The sequence below is a fragment of the Helianthus annuus genome, chromosome 8 (genome assembly GCF_002127325.2).
Source record: "Helianthus annuus cultivar XRQ/B chromosome 8, HanXRQr2.0-SUNRISE, whole genome shotgun sequence".
In the NCBI taxonomy this organism is placed as follows: domain Eukaryota; kingdom Viridiplantae; phylum Streptophyta; class Magnoliopsida; order Asterales; family Asteraceae; genus Helianthus; species Helianthus annuus.
The window spans coordinates 104,258,446-104,269,864 of NC_035440.2; the positions used below are offsets into that span (position 1 = coordinate 104,258,446).

Sequence of the window (11,419 nt, forward strand, 5' to 3'; positions counted from 1 at the left end):
AAAGACTCAAATTCTACGGACACAAAGCTTCTGTCGGCACCAGTATCAAATTGTATCGAAGCGTAAAGATTTTTAACGAGGAACGTACCATTAACGACGTCATTGTCGTTACGAGCCTGATTTACATTGATATTGAACGCTCGTCCTCGAGCGGCTTGCTGTTGCTCCTGGTTTAGCTGGGGACACTGGGAACAGAGATGAGTAGTGTCTCCACACTTGTAGCATGCTCTCACGTTGTTTTCTGGTCTGGGATTCTGAGGAGCTAGAAGAGCTGGCTGAGCTGGTTGATGTCACGGCCCTAGCCCCGGTTTGACCCGGTCAAGAGCCGCGGACCAGGAACCCTGTGGTATTTAATTTAGGCGACAGCGGAAGTCTTTAATACATGATCTTTTAATACTTTTAAAATGCCCGTTTACTTTATTACATAATTTAGGGAAAAACCCTGTAATTTACAATAAAGTGATTTCACTGGGAAATCTTTATTTTACAAAACATGTTTCTTTATTTATTTATATTGAGCCACTTCCTTAAGCTTGTAGTGCTTCACGGCACTTTTCCTGGATCACAATAGATTACCTGAAACATGTTTGAAAAAGGTTTTGTCAGCGGGGAAATACTGAGTGAATCATTCTTTTTGTCTAAAACAATACTTTTGTTATAATTTACAGTATTAAGAGCGATTACAATGTTTATACATGTCAACCATATACCCACGGTATTTGTCACTCGACCACTCATTGGCTATCTCGTTGTCCAATAGTGTCTGTGACTATGGTCATGTCACCCCTTGGCTAACCCGTTGTCCAATGGTGACGGATAACAAGTAATGTATACAAAACCCCACATACCGGCTGTAATGAAGACTACAAAGACTTAATCCCTGTAATTATAACTTTGAAAACAAACATGATTTTGAAAGCAAGTTTGGTAAAAAGAGAATGACTCACATTGCAGATTTATGCGGGCGGAGTTTAGTCTACTGATTAGCCTGTTTAACCTAATTTAAATAACAATGCACACGAACTGGGTTAGTAACTAATACAACATTTACGACAACTCACGAGATTAAACCCTCACAACAAATGACAAAGTGCGATACTTAAACATCCATCGAATTAACTACGAATGACAAAGTATAAACCCAATTTGAGCAGCACTTAAACATTCGTTGGATAGTTTCAATCGATCGAACCTTGAATCGTAATAGCGATCGAGTTATTACCCTGTTTATCACGGCAGCGTTTAGTGATTCGTGTGTGTTTGTAGTAATTAAACAATATCTCAGCGTATAATTGGAATTTGAACATCGAATGAACATCAGAATGCAAGTGCCACACCCCTATATATATACTGAAAAATGGGTTCCCCCGCGTGTCGCGACAGGGACACCTGATCCTGTCGCGTATCGTGACGGGTCCATTTTCAGCATAGGGTGTCCACGTTCATGGGTAGCTCAGCTGAGTTGGTCGTCCGACTAAATTCCTTTCCTACAGCAAACTGTTTAGATAATCGTCAGCTAGGGTTTACCCCGCCCTGAGTTTTAGGGGCCCTAATCCTGATTCTGATTGTTATGAAACTTTTAGGGTTTATGCAGGATTACTTGGGTTTCTCAATTAGGGTTTCTTTATTAGACAATTAATATAATAAGTAATAATTTTAGTGAGAGTTGTTACAGTTGAGCTGGTTGAGCTGGCGGTGCTTGTTGGACCTGATTGGCTTGACGGCAGTAGGGAGCTGTGTGACCATAGCGATTGCAGTTAGTACACAAATGGCAAGCAGAGTTGGCCGGGTGATGAAAGTTACAAGTGGCACACTTGGGATGAATTCCAGTGTACGACTTCTTGGTGTTCTCAGGGGCAGGAGGGTTAGCAGCAGTAGGCACAATAGCATTGCCAACAGGGTTTGCATTGGCAGCAGGGATAATGGCATTGCAGCCAGAACCTTGAGATTTTCATTTCTTGTTCTTGCTGCCGCTTGGCTGCTCGGTGATCTGATTAGCAGGTTTCGATGGAGCAGAGTTTCCAGACTGTTTATCACGAACACAGTTGTTGTTCAAACTCGCCGCAAGACGGTAAACTTCTTCAATGGAGGTGAGTTTAGCTGCTTCAATGGCGTCACGCATAGCTGGAGGTAACCCATGGATGTACTTGGTGATCATGCGCTTAGGAGTGGACACCAAGTGCAGTACAATGATGCTGAGTTGCTTAAAACGGGTAGTATAAGCCAGATTGTCGTCACCCACTTGTTTCAGATGCCGGAACTCATCCTCAAGTTTCTGCTGCTCATGCGGAGGGCAGAATTCAAGCATCATCATCTCCCTAACTTCAGCCCAAGATAAAGCATAAGCTTCATCATTGGAGCGGATGTTCCTCTCGTTTGTCCACCATTCTAGAGCTCTTCCTTGAAATACACCAGTTACACTCCTAGTCTTTAGATGCTCAGGGCAGTCACTGTTGATGAAGGTAACTTTGATGCTGTCGAACCACTCCAGCATTGCAGTCACTCCATCGCTGCCCGTGAAAGGCTTAGGATTGCAGGTGACGAAGTGTTTGTAGTTGAAGCTCACAGGCTTAGGTTTGTCTGCTTTAGAGTCAACAGAGGAGGGAGGAGTGTTTAATCCCTGGATTTTGGACACAATCTTGGGAACAATGCATGCAATTTGGCCGGCCATGAAAGACATCATCTTTTTCTGAGTGTTGGCCTTTGACTTCTTGTGTGGGTTGGAGAGACGACTCGAGGACATCTAAAGAGTTAGGACAAGAATCGGGTAAGTCACGATCATAGTTTAACCACCAAAGTTTCACAAACACATAGCATAGCATAGGGTTTCACACATGATCACATAAAAGACTCAAGTTGTTTCACACATCACAAAACGTTCAACAAGTTTCACATTGTTTAATAGCATAATACGTTCAACATGTTCCACATAGTTTGATCAAGTTGTTTCACATAGCATAACGTTCCATTATGTTTCCACATCGTTTAATCAAGACTCCCACGTAGCATAACACAATGAATAAAGCATCGTAAATTTAGTTTGATCCTAAGAGGTTATTGTTAATGTTTTAGATTGCGGACATACGTGCGATTCGTGTAAAAGTCTTGAAGGAACTAAGTATCAAGAATAAAACCTCATGTAAAATCGAGATAACATAAAAGATAGGCTCATAAAACATAGGATTGTTCTAGGTAGAGGAACATTGACTGACTAAAGTGAACCGAACCCCTTTCGAATTGAGGCAACGTGCCTTGGCTTACTTAGACAAATACGTCATCGATGTTAGGCCTACGATATTTGTCCTTTCGGTCACTACACATCCCTAATTGATTGGGAATTTCGAGACTTTGGCAAGACTGAAAATCAAAGAGTGGGACTAGTTATCAACATGTGAGTTTCACCTCTAACTTGACAACATCGTACCCTAATAGTGTCGGTACCTATCAAAAGATAAGACCTACTAGATCATGATATGGAGATTTCCCTTCCAGATTTGGATGTCACTCCTGACTTGAGGGTAAATCTCGTGCAAAAGACAAACACTTCTCAGCGAAAGTCGTCATCAAAGGCGGGAATCACCCCTGTTTTGATGAGTCGTTTCGAGAGTGTTTTCAAAGCATCCAAGTGTGTATTGTGTTAGCCTTAGGAAAGGCTTGTAATGTTTAACAGGAAAGTGTTGCTAGGAAGCAAGTACGGTAGAATGCATAAGTCTTAAACAACAGGTAAGAGTCAAGATTCCTAGAACTATAGACTAGGCAAAGTATTCCTACTTTTCCTAATTCCCTATAGTTATGGCTCTGATACCAATCTGTCACACCCCAACCGATGGCGGAAACATCGGGATGCGGCACTAAGCGAATCAGATTGCTCAAGAGTTTCCATAACACTAATAGTTTCAATGTAGATTAATTAAATTCATAACATTGTCTAAAAGTCAACACGACTAACAACCACATAAAGTATCAAATTACATCATGCTTCAATAACGTTTAAAATTTCCTGATTAACTAAGATGAAATTCTAGGCTTCATCCTAGCTTGTTTCTTGATTTCCTCAGCTACTATCAACTTGCAACATGTATTAAAATACTATCAGCAAAATGTTGGCGAGCATACAAGTTTGATTACGTAGTGTAATAGTTTACAAAAACTCATATCTATCATTTAAACATATAAAAGTTTCACCATGCTACTTTACGCAGTCCAAGTGATAGCCCAAGTTTCCAATGTGTTAAATGCCTTTCCCAAAGACTAACAGGAGGTTAAATGTCTCATCCTAACAATACTCCAAAGACTAACGAGGAGGTTCATTACCCTATAGCGCTACCATTGTTAAGGTGGAACTACGCACAAGGATTAAACGTTCACATAGCATAAAAAGTCTTGTAGGATCGTTCGCACGACCAAAACGAGTCGTTTAGAAGAGTTCTTGTCAATACGAGAGGCGGAAACTAACATATAGACTTCGAGACAGCTTGATTTACACTCTAATTGTCTTTTTGATTGATATAACAGTGTTGTACAGTGAGTAGACACTTCGGCTTCACTTCGGCACCGGAATCAGATCGTTACAAATGAAATGAACAAGCACGATATATATAGGCTAGCCATTCCGTACGAAATGGGTAAGACCCATTTCGTGCGAAATGGACAATGTCCATTTCGTGCGAAATGGCCTTGTTCCATTTTGTGCGAAATGGTTACAATCACACGTTTCTCGTATTTCGTGACCTGATCTATCTATCCTTTTACAAGACTCGATACAAGACGAAGTCGACATATATATGCACCAACAGACTCCCCCTTGGATGTTGACGAAGTCTTCAGTGTCGAGTCTTCAACGTCTTCAGTCTTTATCAGTCTTCACGTGCTCTTTCTGAAGTATCTGACATTGTTAGCATCCTCAATCTTTTCTCTTCTTCTATCAGCATCTAACTCCCCCTTGGATGTTGATCTAACCTTCAATCTCTTTCTTAGAATCTCAATCTGACTCTTCACATTCTCTTGATCAGATCTCTTGATTTCTTAAGCTCTTTAGCATCAGCAGCTTGCATGGACATGATTCCAAGATCAGAAGCTGGCTCTAAACATCTTCAGACTCCCATTTTCTAGCAGACTCCCCCTTAAGTTGTGCTGGGATCGTAATCTGACTTTCACAGATTCAGAATTGAAGCCTCGCTCTCTGTAAATCTCAGAATCAGGAACCTGGGTAACCTGCACAAACTCTACCTCAAAATAAATTTAAAATTTGACAATTTTATTCTCTGCTTATCACATGAAGAAACAAACTCAAAACATGATTTGTCTTTTACAATATTTGATGATCACTTGTAGGCATATCATTTTTATTTTTTTAAACAAAACTCTTCCAAACCTGTTCATCATGTTTAGCACTCGGAATTTTGAAAATCAGCTTTTCATCATCAGTTGTCGAAAATAAAATGAAGTCTTTTTGAATTTTCAAAATTCTATACTGAAAATCTTTTTGGATTTTTGATTTTTAAAGAAATGCAATAAAGAAATATTTACAGACACTTATTTTTGTGAATTTGTGTAAGAGGATCATATCAGTTTAAGAGACAAATCACTAACACGGTTAAGCTTTAAACATTTTAAGTTCTAAACAATTCATTTATATTGTCAATATATTGATCCACTTAAATTTTCACACAAAGTTTAACTGTTCCGAGATACGAAATTAGAGTTTTAAGCACTTAAACTTATTCGCGTGTATCACCTCAGAATATACTCCCGTATCCAGACTTCTATATTCAGTCTTACAGGTGAATGTACACTAATGATATCTGTAAATGGGTAATGCGAGACCATGAGAGCTCATGTTAGAACTTCCGTTCAGATAAAGAGATGATGGCTCGTCTTTAGGTGTGTCCCATTTGGGGATCTTTTTTTTTTTCAACAGCACATGATTAGCATTTTTCAATGTTTCATCATTTTTATGCTGAGGGCTGGCTTTAAGATTAAAGCAATGCAAAGTATTATACGAGGACTAGGCTATTGCTCCCGCAAAATCAGAAGTCCTGGTATAATACCCCAGATATCATCACGTACAAAGACCTAGTATGTCAGAAATAGAAAGCCTTTCAAACAAGATTTCGGGGGTTACCCATATATCCGAGAGATGTTCCCCACAAAATAAGCAAGTATAGATATTTAGGTTTATATCTCGAAAACAATCTACTAAATGTATACAAACCTACTGGCATATCCCCAGTGAGATCGTTTATCACATTTGACATTACAATTCTTTAGTGTGCTGTGATAGTCCACTAATGTATTATCATTTCCTCTTTTTACAACAAAACTCATTTTTGAATTTTTCGATGTTTTTGGAATTTTCAAGATTTTATCATGTTTTTGGATTTTTCAAATTTTCGAAATTTCTAAAATTTTTACTCCCCCTAAAATCAAAAAATATGTTTCAATTTTTTGATTTTCAAGGAAAATTTGAAAATAAACTGTACAGATAAAGTGACAACTGTTGTGAATTGCTTCAATTCGCCATCCACTTGGCATAAACAATCAGAACTCCCCCTTACAACAAACTATTTTTCCATTATGATTTCAAAACACTTAAGTTTGTTTTAATCAAAATGGTTTTTCCGGAAAATAAGTTTTGTTAAAATTCACAAACCATTTGTAGGATAGGGGATAAACTCATCACATTGTTTTTCAACTATTTGTATGAAAATTAAATCAAGTTCAACTAAATGACCTTGATAAACCACTTGTAGATGAAAACCCACTTTTCTACCACTTGTAGGTTTACTCAAACAAACATATTCAAGAATGATGCCGATTCCTGCTCCACGATTACCAACTTGGATGTAACCTTTTCAGTTTCACTCGGGGTTTCAACATTTCTTTTTTCTTCATAGAAATCTTTTACCCCTTTGGCCTTTCCCTCGACCATTTTTCCAAAAATCTTTTTAACTTTCCCATTGAAAACTTTTTCGACATTAAATTCTTTCTTTTGAGAATAGAATTGATTCGAGATCTCAACTTTTCCAACTTTTTGTTTAAAATTTTCAGTCCTCAATGGTGGAAAGTTAACATTATCCATTGGAGGAACTGAATTATCACTTTTGATCTCAACTTGTGGCTCCTCTGACTTTGACGAGTCAGATTCATCGCCAGATTTTACATCTGATTTCTTAGCAACCCATGTTTGGTTGTTAAGATTTACCCTTCTTTTGTAAAACCTTTTCGAACATTCACCAACTTCATATGTTGAGTTTTTAAACACTTTGAATTTTTCAGTTGGTGGTTCGGTTTTATCAATAATCTTTTCTTTGAGTTTAGAAACAACTTCGTATTTTGTGTTGGTTGCTTTTGGACAATTCCAGGCAATGTGACCAACTTCTTGACAACGGTAATAGGTTCTTGTCTCTTTTCTCTGATGAACTCCATTCTTCTCATGTTTCTGTTTCTCTGCAAAGAACGATTTGTTCGATTGCTTCCAGAATGACCTCTTTGCTTCTTCCTCAGAACTTATCCCTGAAACAAATGCTGTTTTTGTCTTAGAAATTTTCTCATTTTTATAATTTTCTGGTGTAATAAAGCCCAATCCTTTCTTTTTGAAATTACTGTTATGGTTTGGTTTCTTTTGAAAACCAGAACCTGAACTGTAACCTTTATTCTTGTTCAATCTTTGTTGAACTCTTGAAATGTACTTTTTAGGTTTTTCATTAAGATTTACATCTTTTATTTCAGAAATATTAATTTCTGTTAACTTGAAAACCTTGTTAATCATTTTCGTTTTAACACCTCTTATTGGAAATTCTTTATCAGAATATAATTTGTCTGAATCACTCAAAGTATATGCCACTTTGATTGGTTCGTCATACAAATTAGATATTGATAACAGAAATTCTTTATTGTAAACCCGTTTGACCAACGACTTTGGACTATTGACCAACGAACTCGAACTTTCTGATTTGGACTTTGACTCTGACTCCTCATCTTTATCCAACACCTGATCGACCACCTTTTTTATTAACTCAGACTCATGATCAGTGTCAGACAATGTGAACGTGACGTCAATGTTGTCTGGTAACTCATCAGTTGTTTCGGGTTTTAACTTTATGTTAACTGCCTTTTTGACTTTCTCCTCATTTGGTTTTCTAGGAGAATAACCTTCCCGGATCGGAGGCGGACACTTATTATAACTGACACTTTGTTTCTTACCAGTATCCTTCTCTTTTGGCTTCTCATCTTGAAATGCTTCAAAACCTGCAACAGTTGGATGAATTCTGTCAATCAGATAATCAGAACTAGAATAACTTTGCAATAATAGTCTGATTCTTTCATTTTCTATCTTTTCTGTCTCCAACTCCTGCTTCAACTTTGCACATTCTTCAATATAGTGATTGATAGCCTTTTGCTTAGACATCATCACTGCATTCATCATGGTTAATGCATCTTCACTTTCTGAGTTTGTCTTTTGCAAACTATTCACCGTTCTGTTCAATACATCATACGATTCTTTCACATAATTGACATCAAACAGTAATTTTTCTTTCATCTTGTCAAGTTCACTAAGCTTCTCATCTTTTTCTTCACAGAGTTTGCATGGTTCCAAACATTTTTGACAAGGTTTCGTGATCTCAACAATTTTTTCAACTTCTATAATTTTTCTACTTCGACTACCTTCTCCACTTCAACCACCTTCTCAGCAACTTTAACTTCTTCAACTTGTTCAGAATTCTCTTCCTGAGCAACATTCTTGCCTTTTACCTTTTTCTGTTCTTTTGCTGCTCGCTTCTCCTTTAGTTTCTCCAATCTATCTGCAAAATAAAATTTAAAACTTTCAAGAGATAATTGAGTTTTTCCAATGTTTATTTGTATCTCTTCTTTATCATCACTGCTATCAGTTGATGATTGATCAAAGACTTGGGTCTTTTCTGAACTATCATCTGAAGAAACAGACTCTCCATCTTGGTTTTTCTCATCACTAGCAAACACTTTCATCCACTCTTTCATCAAATCTGGTTCTTGAACTATTTGTGCAATGAATGCTCCTAACTTTGAATTAGGTGGAACATATTTGTCCCAGCTAAATCCTTCTGCCACTTTCTCATCATCTTGATCTATTATACCATAATAAGCTCTCTTTGTTGACTCTTTGTAGGATCGTTTTCGTACCCGAACGAGTCGTTCAGAAGAGTTTATGCTCAATACGAAAGGCGGAAACAGTCGTATTGAGGTCAATTCAGCAATAATATCACTTTAACTGTCGATTTTATTGATTTGATGACAATTTACAGCGAGACGACACTTCGGCAGCACTTCGTTGCACAAACCGGAACTGTTCCAACTAACTTCGCTTGAGGGGTATTTATAAACCTCTGATTCCGTTTGAAAGGTGTTCCAAGCGGAATCTAATTCCGCGCGGAATTACACTCACAACATTTCAAGCGGAATTACAAGCTTCAAGCGGAATTACATTATCTCGAACTACGTGCCCTGATCTAGTATTCTAAGTACAAGACTCGATACAAGACGAAGTCCACAGATGCATGCACTAACAGACTCCCCCTCGAATGTTGATGAGTTTTAAGTGTCGAGTCTTCAACATCTTCAGTCTTTATCAGTCTACGGGCTTTTCTTTGAAGTATCTTACATTGTAAAGCATCCTCAAAACTCTCTCTTCTCTTTTCTATCAGCACCAACAGACTCTTCTCGAACAAATATACTCCCCTCGAATGTTGTTTTTTTAACAAATCAGGATCTCAATCTGGCTCTCAAGTCTTCTAATTCTCTTGATCAGATCTCTTGATTCCTTAAGTTCATCAGCATCATCAGTTTGCGAGAATATCATGCTTTCAGAAACATAACCTGGCTCTTAACATCTACAGACTCCCCCTTTCGATAAGCTGGGATCGCGGTCTGGCTTACACAGGTTCAAGATCGTCAGCTGACTCACACTTTGCACAGGATCAAAACCTGGCTTTCTCTATAACAGAATCCTCAGGAATCAGAACCTGACTTTTCTCAGATTTCATACCTGCACAGTCTCTACCACACAATAAATTTCACAAATTTATAATTTTGACAAATTTTATAATCTTCTTACCACTTGAAGAAACAAGATCAATCAAAGAATAATTTTTCATTTGAAAAACTTCTGATGACCACTTGCAGATAAAATCTTCAAAATTTTACTCATTTAACACAAAATCCCCCTCAAATTAATGTTCATCATGTTTAGCACTTGGAATTTTGAAAATCAGCTTTTCAACACCAGTTGTCGAAAATCTTTTTGACTTTTTCAAAATTTATGCTAAAACACACTAAAAATCTTTTTGGATTTTTGACTTTAATGAAATGCAGTAAAGAAATATTTACATACAATATTTTTGTGAGTTTGTGTAAGAGGATTATATTAGTTTTTGAGACAAATCACTAACATCGTTAAGCTTTAAACATTTTAAGTTCTAAACAATTCACCTAGATTGTCAGTATAATGATCCACTTAAATTTTCACACAAAGTTCAACTGTTTCGAGATACGAGATTAGTGTTTTAAGCACTTAAACTTATTCGCGTGTCTCATCACTTGAATATACTCCCGTATCCAGATCCTAATATTCAGTCTTACATGTGAGTATACCTAGATGATATCTGTAAAGGGTTAAATGCGAAACCGTGAGAGCTCAGGTCAGAACTTCTGTTCAGCAGAGAGATGACGGTTCGTCTTTTAGTATGTTCCCTTTAGAGAATCTTTTCTTCAACAGCACATGATTAGCATTTTTCAATGTTTCATCATTTTTTGTACTAAGGGTGATGCTATATTTCAAGCAAATGCAAAGTATTATACGGGGACTAGACCATTGCTTCCGGAAAATCAAAAGTCCCGGGATAATACCCCAGATATCACTAAGTATAAAGACTTAGTATCTCAGAAAGAGGGACCTTTCAAACAAGATTTCGGGGGTTACCCATATATCCAAGAAATGTTCCCCACGATATAAGCAAGTTTGAAATTTATGTTTATATCTCGAATACAATCTACTAAATGTGCAAAAACCTACTGGCATATCCACAGTGAGATTGTTTATCACATTTTTACTTTCCAATTCTTTAGCGTGTTGTGATACTCCACTGATGTACTATCATTTCCTCTTTTCACAACAAAACTCATTTTTGAATTTTCTAATGTTTTTGGCTTTTTCAAATTTTCTAATGTTTTTGGATTTTCTGAAATTTCTTACTCTCCCTAAAATTCAGAAACATTTAAAGAAACTTGAAAACAAACTGTACAAGAAATTGACAACTGTTGTGAATCGCTTCAATTCGCCATCCACTTGGCATAAACAATCAGAACTCCCCCTCTCAACAAACTATTTTCCCATTATGATTTCAAAACACTTAAGTTTGTTTTAATCAAAATGGTTTTTCTA

At 37.2% G+C, this 11,419-nt stretch overlaps 1 protein-coding gene across 1 annotated transcript; it reads right to left on the reverse strand.

The window, feature by feature from the left end:
* Positions 1–1,951: 1,951 nt before the first annotated feature.
* Positions 1,952–2,671, reverse strand: LOC110870462. The gene has a single exon (XM_022119643.1). It carries the CDS (start codon positions 2,669–2,671, stop codon positions 1,952–1,954), a length of 720 nt encoding a protein of 239 aa, XP_021975335.1.
* Between the last annotated feature and the right edge of the window lie 8,748 nt (positions 2,672–11,419).

Excerpts from the sequence above, each read along its gene's own strand:
- LOC110870462 (XM_022119643.1), bottom strand. The coding sequence starts at position 2,671 with ATGGCCGGCCAAATTGCATGCATTGTTCCCAAGATTGTGTCCAAAATC.